Below are 20,344 nucleotides of genomic sequence, written 5' to 3'. Positions count from 1 at the left end.
TATAGACTTTTATACAGATTGCTAAGCCCATTTTTTACCGAAGACTGTGAAAGGATCCAGTCTTGCTGTTTTCAAACTTGCTTTCTTGCTGTCTGGTGGCAAAGTTGAAAATTGATTTATCCTCCTGAATGGAATTACCCACTCCCTCATCTTTTTTTCTTTTTTTTTTTTTAACCTGGCACTCACTTTTGGTTTCTTTGTCCAGGCAAACCGAACCTGGAGAAACCTGTTAGTGCTCTCCCAATTCTGTGAAGCCCACACCTCAGCATTCTGTAAAAATGTGAAAAGCAAAAAATGAATTAAGTTTTCAAATGTCAGGTGGAATTCTTGGAATTGCAAGGAAGAAAAAACTACTACAGTCTGAGAAAATGTGATATGAGATTACTGAAACCTGAATTTTTGAGGCTGTTTTAAAAGTAACTCTGAGTAGAGCAACAATGTAGATACTGAGTTTTAGTCGTGCTTCCTGAATATTTCTTGGATTTGTGTGAAATAAATAAATAATTCTTATGAACCAAGATTATTCCACTTCAAGGGCAAACCTTAGTGTGGTTTAGGGAATTTAGCTCTGCTAAACTGATCCTTTAGTAAACAATACTTTTTTTAATAGTGTCACTTAATGATATGTTTAATATCGCTGACAAAAAAGTTTTTCCATTTCATGGTATATTTTAGAATGGTCTTCAGTTATTTTGTCAGAAAGCTGCAATCTTGTTAGTAAATTGTGGCATATGTGTTAGCTCCTTTGTCTCTCACTAGGCATAAAGGGATGTAAACATTAAGACTGCAATTTGATGTGAGTTTAGATCAGCAGCACAGTAAAAAAAAAAAAAAATCATCCTGTGATTCCTCCTGGCCACTCCTTCTTACCTTCATATTGCTCTGTGCTCTGTTGACACAAGTGTCTGATTTGGCCCGGGAACTCATTCAGCTGACAAGCAGCCATTTCACAAAAACCCAAACCCCTTCAAATCCAAAAACTGGGGTCCTTTTTAGATCAGTCTGTTTGGTTTATCAGGTAGTTAGGGATAATGTTTGTGCCACAACAAAGCAGAGAGAAGGGTGCAAGTTGGTCAATGAAGGGGCGTTAGTTTGTTCTTGTGGATGTGATCGTGCTTGGTCTTGCTGAGGACCTCTGCCTTCCATTCTTTTCAGCTGCTTGCTTAATTTAGCAGAGCTGGACACTGTAGCTCTAACTGCTGCCCTCCTGCTCAAGGTGGTAGAATAGCTGATGCCAGTTACTGAGACTGCTGTTATTGGTAGAAAATAGCTGCTATTATGCTACCTGTGGACTAGCACTAAGAGGGTTTACTCATGATCTGAGAGAAGCTGTTGCTTGTTGACCAGAGGAGGCTGGACAGGAGCCCACAGCTCTCACTCTTGAGAATGATGTCCTGTGTTGGTCAGGTACTTCTTCCTATACTTGTCTGTATATCTCTTGTTCTGTCTTCCTCATACTTATCTGTTCTAAATCCTATTCCCTTTGACAGCATCATGGTTTTCCCACTCGAGTCCAAGTCATCTTGCCAACTTCCAGCTCTCCCTAGCCTCTGCACAAGTCACCTGCAGTTTCCTTACCTTAGCTATGTGTTTTCCCCTCTCCCACAGACTGTTTGATCTATCTCTTCCTTTCATTTCCCCAAGTCAAATATACAGTCTCAGTTTTCCCTTCTTCCTGTTCCTTTGCATCTCCTTCCACCCCTTGCCCAGCCCTTCCCAGCTCTTCATGAGGTCCCGTGATAATGTAAGTCCAGTTTTCTTCCATTTCTTTTTCCCAGGTCCTTTAGTAGTTCACTAGAATTGCTTGGGACCCAGGACGAGTGTCATTACAGATGCGATATGGCAAGCCACTTGCTTTAGCTCCAGCCTTGTGAAGGTCTCCTGGCATTCTTGTAATTTGAAGGGAGATGTAGTCATGCTCTAGAAAGTTAAAAGAAAAACTTATGTAATTCTAGCGTGTATGAGGTTGTTTCAGGTTTGAGGTTGCTCTCAATTTCTTCTTCTATCAGAAACTCGTGGCTGGTTTTCAGGGAAAAAAAAGAAGAAAAAAAAAAGGCAAGTTAGGAATGAGATGTCCATTTTTACGATGCAAGAATAAATTAATTCCCCGCTATTTTTTTCCCTCCATAGTTGAGGTTTTTTTTTGTGTGGATAGAAGCCTAGAAATAGTCTTGGCCAGTCAGTGCATAGTTGACTTAAAAGATAGTAGCTCTGCCTTGTTGACTTCACGTTTGTGAGACCTCGCTCCCCATGTAGATGTGGCTCAGCCTGTTCCTGGCATCTGCTTTTCCTCTTCGACTCCTCTCTCACTTCTGAGGGTGCTGTTTCACGTTACACTGAAGTCAGCAGAACTGAGGGCTGTGACTCAGAGTTGGACACTGCATAGGAAGTGGGACCTCGGCCACATGGCTCCGTTACTTCTTTTGTATCAGACTGGAGCAGGAGATCCCTTTTGCTGATGCTGTGTGGTTATATCAGATTACGTGTCATGTCAAACTGTACCCGCTCTGCCCTTCACCTGTAACAGATGACATGGATGGATATAAGCTGAAAGTGGCATTATATATAGGGGAATTACTCTTTAATGATTCAGCCTTTGTAAGCATTTTGTCCAGGACACCTAAATTGATGATACGTATGAAAGTACTTCAGCAAACCCCAGTATTTTTAATTGTTTCTAGTTTCTGAAAGGAAGTTGAACTAAGATGTTACGAAGATTGTAGAGTGGGAATATTTGCCAGGTGCAGTGATTTTCTATCGGGGGCCTGTAGACCCCAAATCTGTAAAGCGCAAACTTTGCAGATTTTTTTTTTTCTTTTGTGGATTCCTTTGAAGTAATTTATTAAGAAGAAACAAAATAATTAAAAAAAATGTTTTGCACCCCCATTTACACAATTTCTAAGACTTCGTGCTCTGGAAGAGGTTAATGTTATTGAGCCCGCTTGTAGAGGAGTGATAAGAAAGTATCGGTATTTCTGTTACTTTTGTTCTTCCAAGTTCTACCTTCTTTTATGTGTTGTTTCACAGGATAGTGCCTGTCATGGTATTTCCTGTGTGATAGCCCCTTGCTATTATGCTAAATACTTCCTCAATTACTGTTTTAAACCATTCCCTTTCTCATTTTTTCTACAAGTCTTTTAACCTTTTTTTGGCAAAGGATTCCCCAACCATTTATCATGCTTTTCTGAACTCTTTTTGATGAGCAGCCTCTGGACTGCAAGCAGAAGTGTCGTATTAAATGAGAAATGTAAGGTTCAGGTGATACACTTGGAACTGGTCTGGCCAGAGTAGTATGCAAAGATCTGGAAAGGAAGAACGAACCACCTCTGTTCTTGATTAATTCAGTGGAGTGGTATATGTCATTTAACCTCTTTGCCTCATCTGTAGGTAATTAAGCGTTCTCAGTGTGGTTAAACCTTGCAAATCAACATGAATGCTGGATGAAACAAGACAGATTTCAGGATTTTTATTAGTATTTTTGATGCCTAGAATGTCTTACTCCAATTTGGAACAAAGCAAAAATTCTTCAGTCTAGAAATTATAGTAAAAGCAAATTACATTAAAAATATTGATACAGTATTTCTTTGAAACAAAATGCACTCCTTCAAACTCCAGCAGTTGCTGACTGAAATGGAAACTGCTGATATTGTTGGTGTTACAGTTTTAATAGTGGTCATGAAACTGATAGGAATGATAGTTCCACTTATAGCTGCTCCGGGGTTTCCAGATTCTAGGCCAATTATATTAATACTTGTTTCTCTTTTCAGGTGCAGATCTTGCCTTTCCTGCTTCAATCCATGACAATATAGTTTGCAGTAAAACATTTCAGATTCTTTACAAAAATGAGGAAGTTTCTGTGAACGACGTGATGATTTTCAAAATAAAAATGCTGTTAGATGAGAGGAAGGTAATCTACCACTCAACTTTACTATATTCAAATAATTAAGTCTTCATTATGTACAATTTGGATTAGTGTAAATAAGAGACCTGAAAAGGTTTCATGCTTCTACAATTTCTTTCTAGATTGAGGAGTCTCTTAATGAAATGAATTTTCTGCTAACATTAGATCTACACTTCACGGATACAGACTATTCGTAAGTTTAAATACAGAAGATTTTATTAAAGCAACAATATATGTTAACTTTTTAAACTGATTAAATCTGTATTATATATAGATGTAGTTTGTTCATATTAGACATACATAAGGGTAAAAAAGAAATCCAATGCTGAAGTCTGTTAAGATTTCATAACTGGTTTGTCTCATTCTGATTTTTTTTTCATATTTTTTTTTCCTGGGGGAAGATGTCATTGTATTCCAAAGTATAGACATATGCTGAATTGCTATCTGCATCAGTTATTAATAACTTGCACTTTAAATACGATCATTCTAATTGTATGTTGTTTTGTTTTAATTTCTTTTTAGACCAGATGACCTGAGCACACTACAGCCAATTAGTAGCCGAACTTTAAAGTTGCACTTTAATTTACACCGGGGCCTTCATCATTATGTCAATGTTATGTTTGATTACTTCCACCTTTCTGTCATATCGGTTATAGTCCATGCTTCTTTGGTTGCTCTGCATCAGCCATTAATAAGGTAATCTCTTGTTAATAAAATGCAAATAAATTATTGAGTGTCCAAATGGAAATGTTACAATAATAGAATACTTAGGAAGGAGTTAAATCTATGGCCAATGTAGTTTTCTTGATGATGATTTTGGAATTCAGAGCCCAGAGGGATGAGAGACTTCTTGTTTTCAAAGTTACCTGGAACAAATTTTGAGTTTGTTTTTGTTAGAAATAAGAGCATGTAGTGTAGAAGAAAGATAATACCCAAGACCAGAGAAGAGGAGGAACGTATAAATTGCTGTGTTTATACTGTATATTTATATGTATAAATATTTACACATTTTCTTAATCGGGAAGATCTGCTGCTCACTCTAGTTAGTGACTGAAATAGGTGCCATTAATAGAAATAGGGCATCCTCTGTTAGCTATCTTCACAGTTTTCAGTTACTACTGTAATGGCAGTGATGTCTGCACATGATGCATTTACCATTTTCTAAAGTAAATGGAACTGGAGAATTTCATTTTCTCTTTAAAAAAGCTTTTGCCTAATTTTTACTGAAGCCTTTTTATTTCATTGACTTGTGTCACCCTTTGCAATCTCTGTTTACCTTGCTTCTCTGTCTCAAAAGTAAGTGTGAAAAAGGGCCATACAGTCAGTCACACATATGAAGTGTTCTTTACACAGCTTTTTGTTTAGCATATCTATCTTTGCCTTCTTTCATGGTGTTCAAATACTCCATGCTACTTCACCCAAGTTTCTTCATAGTCAAATTAAGGCTGTGCCGTAAATGTCCAAACCTTTAGCTTAAGGTATTCCCACTGCTTGTCCCTGTCTTCACATCATGGAAAGCTGTGTCTCTATGTATGTTAGACAGCTGTTCTGTGCAGTAGAACTGTGCTGGTTTGGAGGGTTCAACTGGCTTTTTTTCTTTTCTGTCTTTTTTTCCCCTCCAAGTTGGATTGTTTTGGAGATGTGTTTTAGGCGTGGTCATATAGTAACTGAACTGGCATATCTGAAGGGATGGCAAAGCATTCTTTGGGAGAAGAACAAGTAGTGAGGAGGTGGGAATTATTTTAAGCTAGTATTGTTGTTGAAGACTTCATCTGATAAAATAATGCACTTAAAGTAGCAGCATGTATGTAAAATGTAAGTTGTCACACCGTACCACAAGTGAAATTCAAGCATTTCCCCTGTATTCATCCCGTAGCTGTCGGGTCAAACTTCACTTCATTGTGAGAAAATGAAAAACAGGTTTTGTTACTAATTTTCAGCCAGAAATGTATTTGTCCCTGCTGACTTTTTAGAAGGTTGCAGAAAACCTGAGGTTTTTCATACAATTTTTTCTCTGTTGCTGGCTTTTCAAGCGAAGATACAATAATGCTATTTAATTTTAAACCTCAACTTGATATAGCTTGTGTAAGGAGATTCTGAAACAAAACAGCAACTTCCATGCTGCTTCGGTTATCTTTAGAGTAGAACATACTGGTGTCCATAAAATTATTTTAAGGATCCAAGTTGTCCTTAAAATCAGTTGGAGATTCTGAAACAAAACACCATGCTCCATGCTGCTTCGGTTATCTTTAGAGTAGAACATACTGGTAAATTATTTTAAGGATCCAAGTTGTCCTTTAAATCAGTTGGGGGGGGGGGGGGGGGGGAGGACCATTTTTCTATTTTTTTTTTAGAGGAAGAAACTTTCAAATTTACAGTATTTTATTTCAGCTGGGCTATCCCATATTGTAATACTTAGCAAATACTTCATAGTTGCAGTATCCGTATCTTGCTTGCTTTTCTGGAGCAGCTCTTTCTGAAAAATCTGAACATTGGCAGACTTCACTCCCCTTTGTCCTTTGGGCTTTCCTGGGTGACAGTTTGCTCCTCTGGTTGGGTCACGCTCACATTATTGGCATCCCTTCCTTTCCTAGGGGGTCACTTTTTGAGTGTTTTCATTTTCTGAGTAGCATCCAGGTTCTCCTTGTCTCGGGAACAACCAGTATTAACACTTTCCTTGAAAGAGAGGAGGTAATTCCACTTGGTTACAGCCCTGGAGTCCTGTACAATCTACTCTTTTTATTAACCTGCCATTGCTTATTTCTGCCCATTAAGACTTACCTAAAAGTCCCCACTTTCTGCATTCATGCATCTTTCATTGTTTTTTCCTAGCTCTGTGTCCTCACAAGGCTACTGTTGTGGGATGCTCTGTTCTCCCAGGGGTTCAGGATGGGCTTTCCTCCTCAGTAGGCAGAGGTCAGGCATCCCTTAGGAAAACAGCAATGGCAGTTTGTGTGACAGCTTTCCAACTGCTTGCTACTGCTTCACTTTTAGGAGGTAAAGTGTCCACAGCAAAGTTGGCAGAAAATGAATGCCTCTTACCTGTTACAGTTCAAAATTTATCTTTATGGCTTAAACTTTCAGGCATATTGTTTAAATTAGTTGAGGTTTGCATTGGAAATAATGAGGAGGAGCTTCCACAATCTCCTGGTACAGAGTCTGCTGACCTTCATGGTGAGAGATGGCAACAGAACAGTTGAGGGTAATAATTTCTTAAATTTCTCCAACTAGCTGAAATACGCTTTGAAGAGAACTGCTTTAGAAGCACTGCTCCCCTAGCACAGCACCAGAGACTGAGGTATCTGGGCCATCCTGAGGGGTTTTAAAAGGGCAGCCCACCATGCTAGGAACTTCCAGGATATTACCGAGAGTCCTTGTTTCTACTACTTTTCAAGAAAAATGAAGAATTTGTTTTAACTATGATAGATTTGTGACACATAGTATGTTCAAATTATCCATTCATTTGTGCTTTTTGCAGTTTTCCTCGCCCAGTGAAGAATACATGGTTGAACAGGAATGCACCAGCACAAAACAGGGACTCTGTGATTCCTTCTCTTGAAAGTGTGGTCTTTGGCAATAACTACACAAAACAGTTATCAGCAGATGTAAGAATATATCAGTATAACGTTTGATTTTTATTTTGTTGGGCGGTGTTAATTTTATCTTTTCTGCAGAAGTATTACTTGATAGTGAATGAACTTTGTTAGACTTACTGCAGTGTGCCACGTGATAGGTGAAATGAGAAAAATTGTTCCAAAAGGCTATGTTACATGCTTCAGGAACACGCAGATGGAAAGCTTACAATATTTAGTGTTTAACCTTGTTTTTAAGATATTGCAATCCATTCAAAATTGCAAAAATATGGATGAGGTTCATGAAAAGAGGCAATTTATTTATCTGTCTTCTTAGTTATTCTGTTAACACTTCATTTATTGTACAAAATTAGTATGTGCCTCATCTTTTTTTTTTTTTTTTTTTTAGGGATGCAGTTTTGTTGTTTCAGAGTCTTTCCTCAGCCATGCCTATAATTTTCACTATACACTTTGTGCCAGTTTGCTGCTTGCTTTCAAAGGGTTACACAGCTATTTCATTATGATAACAAAGGAGCTCCCCTCTTCTCACCGAATTGAACTGGGTATGTTGAATTGAATAAAATGCATCACTTTCCTGTTGATGGTTATTAAAAATACCCCTCTTCTAGACTAAACTGGCATAAATTTCATACATCTTGTATATCTAAAATCTTTTTGCTTGAACTGAGCTGGAATTTAATAACTCAAGAAAAAAAAAGTACTGTCACGTTACTAATAAAAGTAGGAGATAACAGCCTGAATTTATGCAAATATATTTTTTCTTGTTGGTCTTGATTTGCCCTGTTATTTCAAATCACTGTGTTTAGTGGTGAGAAAGTTAGAGGAACTCTTAATCCAAGTAGCATGCTGGGCTTGGTTGTTTGTTGTAAGGAAACATTGTATATTTCTATAAAAATTGGAACTCTGTAAGCTTTGATTTGAGAAGAATATTACAATGGAACCTTACCTAAAAAAAGACCTACAAGAAGAAATTGCTGCTGACTCAATTTGTAGTATAACTTTTTAAACAGACTTAGTTACCTAAGACTTAGGAAAAGATCTGAATAGACAAGAACTGTTTCTATAAAGCTGAGTAGTTAAAATACGCTTCCAGAGAAGCTACTTCTTTAATAAAGTTAAAATTAAACTCTTACAGGGCAGTCTCATAGAAAGAAATTTAAGTTTTATGGCAATGAAGACTTCTAGTAGCTACGTTTGATAAAAGTAACTGAAAATATTACATGAAATGTAATGTATGGAAATGTACGTTACGTTTCTGTAGAATGCAGGTATATTAGAGAGCCGAGCATCAACTTGTGAACTAGGAGAGCAGTGAAAGTAAAAAAGGAAAATACATTGGCATTATAAAGGATGATTTAGTCTTTTCCTCATCAAGCATATACCTTTTTAGTCATGTAAAGTTCCATTTAAATATAAAAAATAGGTCTTTTGGAATTTGATTGTAGACAGCATTTATTGATTTTGTATTGTTTAATTTTACCAGTAAATGTCAAAACTAAGCATTATGAAACAATAAGGTTGGAAGTTGAGATATGAAAACTACTTTAAAAATGTGATGTGGTCAATTAGTGATTCAGCCAAAGAATGTTTCTCTTGTATATTACAAAATACAAAGCTATTTTTTGAAAAAAAAAAATTTTTTTGAGGGAGGGAGTGCATTACAAATCTGTGCATAGAAAAATACCAGAAACTGAGGCTTTTTGTAGAAGCAAAAATACTGCTACAGCTATGGTGCAAAGAATATTTCTGTGTCAGTTATCTTAATCTTGATATGGAGGGGAACACCCTATTAAAGGAATGACTCAACTCTTGTTCTTCCTTTTAAGGACAAAATGCGCTTTTTCCCAAATAGAATCTGTTGGCACTATTGTTGTTGTAAGGATAGGCTTAGACTAAATCTTGATACTTAAATGTTTCAGATAGGACCTTCAGCTCCCCTAAAACATTCTTACAAAATATGTATGTGATAGAAAAAAGCCAGCCATTGAGTTGCATAGTTGGGTTGTATCTTTCAAACCTCATTGAAGTCACCAAAAACATTTTCATAAGCTTCAGTGGAACTTGAGTCAGACCTTTTGTCATTTCTGTGGGTAATTTAGCTTACCTTTAGGAATGCAAGCTTGAACAGAAATGCTCAAAATAAATATATGAAGAGAAAATTACTACTTACATTTAACTTTCATTGTACATATTCTGCTGACGGTTTGTTTCCTGTGGGGCTTTTTTGTTACTTTTTAAATCTCTGCTAGAATTACTTTGTTTTCTTATTTGTAAATCTTTTTTTCATTTATTTCAGTTATTTTGTATATACATTGATTGGGACAATTGATATAACAAAAAGGACTAATAATGTAAATATTAATTATGCTACTATTACTCACCTTTTGCTCATGAAAAATAACTAATGCCTACCATTAATGCTAATTTTTCTAAAATCTGTCAAAAAAGCCAAACCAAAACCCCCGTGTTTCTGTGATGTCTGTAAAGAAATTGAAGCTCTCTGGAATTCACAAAGTACACAATTTTCATTTGCATTTATTTTTAATTTTTAAAGTAAATGAAGTGTTTTATAGTGGAGATTTTATGTGTGAAGTTTAAATGGGCTTTGCAGAAAAGAATCTCAAGTCCTGTTTAAATCCCAGTTTCTTCAGTTTTTTGTTTTAAATTAAATTATTATCTCTTTAATTTTGTTTCTTCTGTTTGCTTTGCTATTGCTCTGTCATATAATTTAACACAAGCAAGCGATTTTGCAGAAGCATGTGGAGACTGTATTGGACTCAATAACTAATTGAGCATTTAAGTATTACTGGTTTTATGAAATAAAAAATGCTAGCTTAATGTATATCATGAGTGATATCTAATCTAGAAACTACACTAAAATTATATGCTTTCATGTACTGATCTAACTGCACTAATTGCTAGGCTAGCAGTAAGCTTTTTTACTAACTTTAAGGCAAATAATAAATCACAGATGAAAAAAGGAGTGTAGTAACTAGTGATGTGTGTGCAATCCCTATAACTAGCCAAGGCCAGCATGCAGGTCCTTTATGAACGCCTTCTCAGAAGAAAATATCCACGAACCCAGAGAGACGCCTACCTAGGTATGTTTCCAAAGCAGGTGATATAACCCCTCAGATTTTTATTAATAATATAAAATACTATATTCTTATTAATAACACAAAATAATATATTCTTATTAACAATATAAAATATTATATTATTTTGTAAACAGGAACACTATTTCACTATTCAGCCATAGTGAATGTATGTTGAACTCTGATGAAGTCTGCAGAATTGAGCTACTTATTTCTAGGCTGAGTATAGATAATAAAATGAGAAGTTATTACTATTTTTTGGTTTAGCATTGTTCTATTTTACTAAACAAAAAATATTGAAGAGTTCAGTCAGTTGTCACCTTTTAAATAAAACAGCTAAAAATTATAGTTTCATTTAATTCATCACAGACTCAATTTTTTAGATAATTAAAGACTAATACCTTTTGTTCCTGAGAAATGTTTCAGGTTGCTTCTGGTACCTCAAGGCTTGATTCTTCCAAACACTACAAAAGACATTCTCAAAGCTTAAGGTGCATTTGTCCATATCTGAATGGCCAGTTCTCCCTTTGGAGAGTGTCAGTGTTGGCCTGATGCTGGACAAAAGATGACAGTGCTGTTTAAGCACAAGGAAGTTTGTGATGGGAAAAGAATAAAATGGCAGTTCAGTCTCATAGTAGGTCACCAGCTTAATCATCTATAACTGCATTTGGGTTTTGTTTTAAAAAGAAAACAAAACTATTTTTTAGCAGAGCCAGCAAAATTGCATCAGATGTTTGCTGGGTGAACATTACTGCTGTAGAATGTTAATATTTAATTTCCTCTTGTTCTTATATTGTCTCTATTCTGTCTTTTTTTTTTTTTAATACAACATTGTAGTTTGGGATTTTCCGTAATGATTTTAGACTTCAGAGTTTTAAACGTTGTTCAAAGCCTATTCCCAACTGCAGCGTGACAAACAAGATAAATAATCAATATAGTGTCTCATAAGTAAGCCATTTAAGTTTTTCACTAATGACAAAATTTGTGCAGCCACAAACACACCAAAAGTAGTATAATATCTTAAACTGTTTTCATATATTTTCAGAATAATTATCGTCAAGTACTGTTTAGCTAATATAGGTGTATGTCGTTTCTTTCAAAAACATTTCTAAACTTGTTTCTGAGAACTTCATGCATTTCTGCAATTCGCATATTTTCTCAGAACTTTGAGTTGTGTGAGTTAAGTTGTTTGGCATTACGTTTAAACCTAAGTATAATGGATGCAATTAGTTCAAAATCAATATATACTTACCAAATCTAGCTGGTATCGTTTGAAGACAGGTTGAGTAAACACACTGTTGCCATTCTGTAAACCTGTGTTCATTATCCATATCCTAAATTTATTATTGTGGGTTTCAAGGCATATTTTGTTGGTGTATGTTTTCAAGAAACATTGTAGGTTTTTTCCTTAATACTGTGTTTCAAAAATGAATTTAAATATAAATATTTGTTACAGACAATTTTAGCGTTTATAAATTGTTCCCTTGTTACTGGTACCTCAGGTGTAGAAGGAAATCAAAGCATAGTACTGAATTATTATTTAATTGATCAGATTTCCTTAAGTAGAATAGGAATGATTAACGAGGAAAAACATCTTACATGAAGGAATAAATCTGTTTTCTTTATAAATTTCAAGGTTCAGGTCCAGTTTAAGCTGCCATACCATGGAAGACTGATTTGCTCTTAACATTGAGCTGTTGGGAGAAAGATCAATTAACAAACAGTTTTATTTGACTAAAATATAATTCCTCAGACAATTAAAGAACTGTATTTATATTCATGTAGCTTGAAAATCAGGTAAATAATATACCTGTAGAAAAATGGTATTGAAATAAGGTATCTCTGGAAAATTGGAGGGAGAAGAGGAATTGTACTACCTCGGTTGTGAACGATGACATTGCTGCTGAATAGTTGAGCAGTGCTCAGTGGATAATTGCAAATTGTATCATCTAAATGACAGTATTTTCAAGTATAATTTTGAATGGAAAATTGATATCCTTGATAAGGTGTCATGACAAGTGATCGTGATACTCAGTTGCAAACCTTTTTTTTATTAATTTTGTTCTGTCCTCAATCTCAGAAATTAGTAAGAAATTATTTTAATGGGAGTTTACAATTTACTTGATTTAAAGCTGATTGTGGTACTTAATATGGCTTCAAGTTTTATTTGATGGGCTCTTTTCTTTTTATGTTTTAAAATTGTTTTGTGAGATAGTTGGTTTTACTCTGCAACTTGGAAAGTACATTTTTCATGGATATGTCCTCTCATCTTTCCAGAAAACATAGATGTAGAAGTTCGTCTTGCAGAATTGTGTGAAGAAGTAAAGGTACAATTTTTTTTCATTTATTAAATAAGTGAACTCTACTATAAAAGTAGAGTATGCTGATTTCATAGCTATTTGGGAATAAACTGTTTTTAGTGATAACAACCTGTATGTTTTTTTACCAACACTTATTTCAGCTGCTCCTCATTCAAAGAGAAATTGTTCAACTGACTCCAAAACTTAACTATTGATCTGGTGGCTTGGCGTGTCAGTAGTAGCCATGGTAACTTCTGTATACTATGAAACTGAAGATTATAGAAAGGTGGATTACTTGTATTAAAATCACATTTTTAATTTTCTGCATTTATAATTTGAATTCTTTGTTTTTGATGGTATCAGATAACAATGATAGAAGATCAAGCAGTAGTAGCAAGTTGTACAAAAGCAGATTCTCCAAGTCATCCCCTCATCTGGAAGGACTTTTCTCCTTTCTGTTCTTTTGTGCAGTTCTCATCAAAAGTCCTTCCTCCTCTTATTTCCATTCTCGCTTACTAAGATGTTGTTTCAGTATTTGCAATCCTTTTTTCTACTTGCTCTTTAATATTGCTGGAGTTGGGTCTTTACTATCTTTACTTTTTAAACCCTTTGCCTCAGTGCCTTATGTGCCTGCAGTGAGTTTCTGAAAAACTGTATTTTTTTCTAAAATGGCAGGGAACCTAAGCCTAGTAGTCTACAATTGACTGGCGTGGAACTGTATCACAGGATTACAGTACATTGTTAAGAAAGAAAAACCTGTTTCACACTGAATTTGTCTTGGTGTGATCTGGTTCTAGGAAGCCTATACTGTAACACTGGTTCTTGAGCATGTTTAAAGTGTATGTAGATATATAGCACCATATAAACGTTATTGTGAGTTGTGACTATTCTGAAAGGGAGATGTCTTTATTAAATTTTTACAATTGTATCAAACTTGGACTAACATTGCGAGTATCAATTTTCTGTTTTCTGAGTGCTGATTCCTATTCCTTTCAGGCACTCTATATTTTTGCATGTTAGAAAGTACAACAGTTGCAACTCAGTTATGGTTGCCATAAATTGAATTGTTGCTTTAATTTAAGGTCAGGAGTCCTAATTCTAAAAGACAGCTGGATAATATTGAAAGCAACAGAAAATAATCTGATAGCGTTGTAACATAGATTATTTCAACTCTGATACTTAGACAAAACAGTTCTCATTTGGAAGTTACTTTTTAAATTAAAATTCTCACTAAGATAAAGTACACTTTTTTTTTTTATTCTTGTCTGTACATTATGGTCTCATCTGTTAATCATGTAAATATGTTTTCCTAACTTCAGAAAATGGAAAATCCTGATGAACTGGCAGAACTTATAAATATGAATCTTGCTCAGCTTTGCTCGCTTCTAATGGCTCTCTGGGGGCAATTTCTGGAGGTCATTACCTTACAAGAGGAGGTCACAGCATTGCTAGCACAAGAGCATCACACGTTAAGAGTAAGTGTTGACTCTGGTTTTAGGAACTCTGGCATGTTCATACTGTTACCGGGACACATTGTTACGGAAATGCGTATCAAAATGAGACTCCAGATTCTAATTTTTCTAGTTTTATTTGGGAAGGTTAGTTGGAATCATCAAGGGAGCTGTTCTATTGCATTTGTTAGCTTGTGTATCATGTTGTTAGAGCTTATTCTTGGAATATAATACATAAAATACATTATTTATGTTTATTAACCAACTAACTCATTGATCTTTTGAATAAGAAATGCAGTTCAGAAGGCAAATTGCAGTCTGTGGAATAAGATGTATTTGGAATGTGGAATACGATGTATTTGTGCAGAATGATGTATTTTTCTGCAGGAGCCATGCCTATTGCCCACCCTGAAGTAAATTCCCTTCTGCATTTAGGCTGCCTGCTTACATCATAAAACAAAGTGTACTTTCCTTCTGAATTAAGAATTTATAACATTCATAAGCTTTGAAAACTCTCTTAAGTGGGATTTTAAAAAAGAAGAGATGTATCGGAAATGATCTGGCATGTGAGTATGTGCGTATATATATAAAAATATATATAGTGAGTACCTACACACACAGTTGATCTGTATATATGTATATACAGTTGCTGTGGGCTTCCTACACGCAAAACCAACAGAATGCTGGTTCCCATAGTGACACATTTTCAAATATGAACTAAAGCGTTACCCTCGCTTCCTAGTAAATATATTTTTCCCTCCCATCTCTTGTGGCCATGGATTTGAAGAAACCTAACATTTTAAAGTTTTCAGAGAGTAAGATTCATTAAAACAAAAACAAATAAACAATGACACCCACCACCCCTACTTGTCAAACACACAGCTTGATCTTCAGCTGGCCTGGCATCTTTACTGTCTGACATCACAATCTGTGCATTTGTCTCACACACTATAGCATAGGTCATTTTAAGAGATTATCTGGAGGCACTTCTTGTACAACCATTTGCAGAGAGCTTGTTAGAAGATCTGGTTAATGAGAATACACGTTATCAGTGCTTTGTAATAGTCACAGTCCAAAACAAAGTCTATTTTAAGGCTTTATTTCTCAGAGATTTGATTTGTCTCACCAGCATTTCTGTCACTTGCATCAAAACCCTTTCTGTTTTGGTTCTGGAGGGGAAACTGATTATGAAGTATACTTGGACTGTGGTCTTATGTACAGACTTGATAAATCACATTGTTTAATGAGGGAATCATGGTTGTGGAAGTGGCCTATTCTGGAGAATAAATGGAATTTTTCAGAAAGAGTGCAAGGCTTATTTGTTAGATGTGCTAGCCATAGGAAAGTGTGAGTGTTTTACTGGCTATCTAAGAATCTTACTTACCTTTCTGTGCTTTTCATATAAATTCTGGAATCCTTCAAGTTAACTAGTGGGAGGTATGAAACGAGAATACTGTTTCACTTAACCTGCACTTGCATTCAACTGCTGGTATGTAAGTGTTTATACAAGTATATATTTAATAAAACCCAAAGAAGTATTAATACTTTTATTTTTACTACTCCAACATTTAAAAAAAAAAGATACTGCTAATGGTTATGTATTTAGCTTCTTAAATATGGTTTGTTTTAAAATCTCTGTAAGTCATTTTCTCTAGCTCTCAAATACCTTAATTATTGAATTTTACTGCAGTTGTTTTAAGGAATATAAATCAAAGTTGTTAATTATACTATGTGAATTGAGATATTGTACATATTAAAAGTATTTCTGTGATGCTTTCCAGTTTTCACAAAATTTGAATAGGAGTTCCCTTCCTCCCTTCTTTTTTTAAAAAAAAAAGTATATTTTGATTTCACACCTGCATTTTTTCCCTTTCCAGTTGCTGTTAAGCCCACTTGTTTTGTTATCTGTCACTACACATAAACTTCTTTCAAGCACCACATCATATTTAATATTTGCTTTTTTTAATAAGAAAAAAGCAAATTACTCTTTAATAAAAGCTGTAGAAATACTCTTTTCTGAAGGTATGAATCCACACTTGCAGCATAGTGGTGTGGGGATGAAGAGTCTTACATAGCGCTCAGCGCAGCTTGCTAGTCAGGGACACCGAGTCTCTCAAACTTACGAGCCTTCTAAGTTGAGCTCAGAGGTGATCCTTGTTATAACTGAAAAAGTTGAGCTTATTTTATTTTTTAAAGAAGTGGCTAATTGCGGTTTCTTACTGAGTTCCACAGTTACTGGATACTACGTTATCTACCCAAACATCAAAGACTGAAAAAGAGATGCAGGACACGGGTAATCTTAAGCTTACCTTTTTATTTAGAGCCTGATAGCGAAAAGCAAGCAGTCTGACTCTAAAATTTGAATAATACGGCATTCAGAAGGAAATTCTACCTGACCCAACTTACAGATAACCAGCAATGTGTTGTTACTTAATTTTACAAGCACTAATTTGCAAATGTGACACTTGTTTTCTGTACTCCAAGATGTGAAGAGCTTGTGTGAATACTTTGCAAATATATGTAATTAAAATATATGTAAGAAGACGTAGCTTCACTGGGCTTCCCACACGGCAGTAGAACAGGAGCCAGCAATCCATAAATTCAGTAAACCTTTAAATTAAAAAGAGATGGTAAATTTGAGCCTTGACATTTTTAAGAACATGTTTGGTTGTTGATTTTGGATCCTGTTTTGCAGTGCTTAGTATAATAATTTGTAATTTGTATTAATAATCTCTTGAGAATTTATGTTCTGAGGGTTCGTATAATCTTCTTTGGGAAACATGCAATGATCATGTTTCACTAGAGGCGTTATCTGCATGTGTCAAATGATGCAGGCTTTCTGGTTAGTGAATTTAGTTGAGATTTGAGAGAGGACCTACTAATTATCTTCTTGAGAATATCTGTCCTTTCTGGAATAAGATTTTCGTACCATACAAAATTCTATCCTTCTAAATAATCCCTTTTATTTTGGAAATTGATATTCTGTTGTGTTCTCTACTGGATGCTAAATCTCTTTTAATTTTACCTTTTCATCATGCAATATTTACAGACTATACCCTCCACAGGAAATTTCTCCCTGGGAAAGTGTAGTATTAGTCTAAGAAGAATGAAAGCTTTTAGGGAATCATTCATCTGACTGGTTTAGATGTTTCACAAAATTTGAATAGGAGTTCCCTTCCTCCCTTCTTTTTTTAAAAAAAAAAGTATATTTTGATTTCACACCTGCATTTTTTCCCTTTCCAGTTGCTGTTAAGCCCACTTGTTTTGTTATCTGTCACTACACATAAACTTCTTTCAAGCACCACATCATATTTAATTTTTGCTTTTTTTAATAAGAAAAAAGCAAATTACTCTTTAATAAAAGCTGTAGAAATACTCTTTTCTGAAGGTATGAATCCACACTTGCAGCATAGTGGTGTGGGGATGAAGAGTCTTACATAGCGCTCAGCGCAGCTTGCTAGTCAGGGACACCGAGTCTCTCAAACTTACGAGCCTTCTAAGTTGAGCTCAGAGGTGATCCTTGTTATAACTGAAAAAGTTGAGCTTATTTTATTTTTTAAAGAAGTGGCTAATTGCGGTTTCTTACTGAGTTCCACAGTTACTGGATACTACGTTATCTACCCAAACATCAAAGACTGAAAAAGAGATGCAGGACACGGGTAATCTTAAGCTTACCTTTTTATTTAGAGCCTGATAGCGAAAAGCAAGCAGTCTGACTCTAAAATTTGAATAATACGGCATTCAGAAGGAAATTCTACCTGACCCAACTTACAGATAACCAGCAATGTGTTGTTACTTAATTTTACAAGCACTAATTTGCAAATGTGACACTTGTTTTCTGTACTCCAAGATGTGAAGAGCTTGTGTGAATACTTTGCAAATATATGTAATTAAAATATATGTAAGAAGACGTAGCTTCACTGGGCTTCCCACACGGCAGTAGAGCAGGAGCCAGCAATCCATAAATTCAGTAAACCTTTAAATTAAAAAGAGATGGTAAATTTGAGCCTTGACATTTTTAAGAACATGTTTGGTTGTTGATTTTGGATCCTGTTTTGCAGTGCTTAGTATAATAATTTGTAATTTGTATTAATAATCTCTTGAGAATTTATGTTCTGAGGGTTCGTATAATCTTCTTTGGGAAACATGCAATGATCATGTTTCACTAGAGGCGTTATCTGCATGTGTCAAATGATGCAGGCTTTCTGGTTAGTGAATTTAGTTGAGATTTGAGAGAGGACCTACTAATTATCTTCTTGAGAATATCTGTCCTTTCTGGAATAAGATTTTCGTACCATACAAAATTCTATCCTTCTAAATAATCCCTTTTATTTTGGAAATTGATATTCTGTTGTGTTCTCTACTGGATGCTAAATCTCTTTTAATTTTACCTTTTCATCATGCAATATTTACAGACTATACCCTCCACAGGAAATTTCTCCCTGGGAAAGTGTAGTATTAGTCTAAGATGAATGAAAGCTTTTAGGGAATCATTCATCTGACTGGTTTAGATGTTTGTATTTACATATGCCCTAGAAATGCCTGACATCTGTATTTGGTCAAATGACTTTCACCCTCTTTGCACAGATGCTTATAAAACAGGTATTTCTGATGAAGTGTTGTTCAAAAATAAGGTTATAATGAAATAATATAGTTTAAGTATTTAAAATTATTTTAATCATTTTACTTACTTTTACTTATTTTCCTCAAGTATTTAAATACTTAACTATTTTCAAATACTTTGAATATTAAGCACTACGTAAAAAAAAAAATCAGTAACACTTTAGGTATACTAGAATATCCATCAACTACATTATCACACTGTTAAGGTTTATAACTGCGTTTTACTGAAAAAACTGCTTAGAGTATGTTATTTTATATCACAGAAAATTTGCACACTAAACTAGTTCGCCTGTTTGTTCCATAGTGACATCTTCTGGTAGGTCTGAACGTGCTCTTCCAAAATTATTTCTTCCAGTTTGATTAGTCCTAAAATAGTGAGAACTAAGTTCTCAGACTGCTGCCCATAAATGTGTGGGGACTCAATATGTATTCCACAGCAGTTTTTCTATCTGATTTTTCCTCCTCTTCTGTTTACATTGGGAGGACCACAAAAACCATAATTTTGGGAAGTCTGTAACTTTTTCTTTTTTCTATCTGATTTTTCCTCCTCTTCTGTTTACATTGGGAGGACCACATAATTTTGAATTTTGGGAAGTCTGTAGAGACTAGGAGTAGCGGATACAATTTCCTCCTGCAAAGTCATTGTGGAGTCGGCCCAAGTCAGTAGCGCCTGAGTCACTAGCACCAGCTGGTAGTCGTTCTGGTTCTGCAGAGCCTGTTTAACAGCATCCTAGCAAATGCCTCGGTCCTTCCATAAGTTAAGCTCTGATTAAACATAATAAACTACTGTTGGTTTGGGGTTTTTTTCTTTCCTTAATACTGATTTATGTGGGCTTTGGAGCTTGCTTTCAACTAGTTTTATACCAGTGCTATTATACTAAGAGCTGTCTGGAGCTGGTGATCAGATTTTCTTCAAAAGGACTGGAATTACTTAAACAATTACAAATGGGATTTATTGCAAACAAAAAAAAGCCTTCCTTTTCTCTTTGAGATAGTGGCAGAATTCTAAAGATCTGGTCTCCATATAACTCCAGTTACTTTAGTAAAGTGATTGCTCGCATCTAAAGTCAAAACCACCTTGCTTGCCTCCTGGGAAACAGCTTTATGCTATTTTCCTGGCTTGAACCACAGACATTGTCGTGGTTTAATTTCAGTCGGCAACTAAGCACCATGCAGCCGCTCGCTCACTCTCCCCCACCCGCTGGGATGGGGGAGAGAATTGGAAGAGCACAAGTGAGAAAAACTCGTGGGTTGAGATAAAAACAGTTTAATAATTGAAATAAAATGATAATAATAATATGATAATAATAATAATAATACACAAAGCAAGTGATGCACAGTACAATTGCTCACCACCCGCCGACCGATGCCCAGCCAGTCC

General features: G+C 35.3%; 1 protein-coding gene across 1 annotated transcript in view; it reads left to right on the top strand.

The window, feature by feature from the left end:
* FAM135A (family with sequence similarity 135 member A) overlaps nt 1-20,344 on the top strand; it is an 82,035-nt gene that overhangs the window by 27,333 nt on the left and 34,358 nt on the right. The window contains exons 4-11 of the mRNA XM_009275785.2: nt 3,768-3,907; nt 4,024-4,094; nt 4,424-4,597; nt 7,380-7,506; nt 7,883-8,036; nt 10,518-10,595; nt 12,867-12,916; nt 14,209-14,364. Coding sequence (XP_009274060.1) covers nt 3,768-3,907; nt 4,024-4,094; nt 4,424-4,597; nt 7,380-7,506; nt 7,883-8,036; nt 10,518-10,595; nt 12,867-12,916; nt 14,209-14,364 — 950 coding nt within the window. The remainder of the gene's footprint in view (nt 1-3,767; nt 3,908-4,023; nt 4,095-4,423; nt 4,598-7,379; nt 7,507-7,882; nt 8,037-10,517; nt 10,596-12,866; nt 12,917-14,208; nt 14,365-20,344) is intronic.

Source organism: Aptenodytes forsteri, unplaced genomic scaffold (assembly GCF_000699145.1).
Source record: "Aptenodytes forsteri isolate BGI_AS27 unplaced genomic scaffold, ASM69914v1 Scaffold256, whole genome shotgun sequence".
Taxonomy (NCBI): domain Eukaryota; kingdom Metazoa; phylum Chordata; class Aves; order Sphenisciformes; family Spheniscidae; genus Aptenodytes; species Aptenodytes forsteri.
Note: the sequence above shows the minus strand (reverse complement) of the source record. Positions and strands in the feature narration are given on the sequence as shown.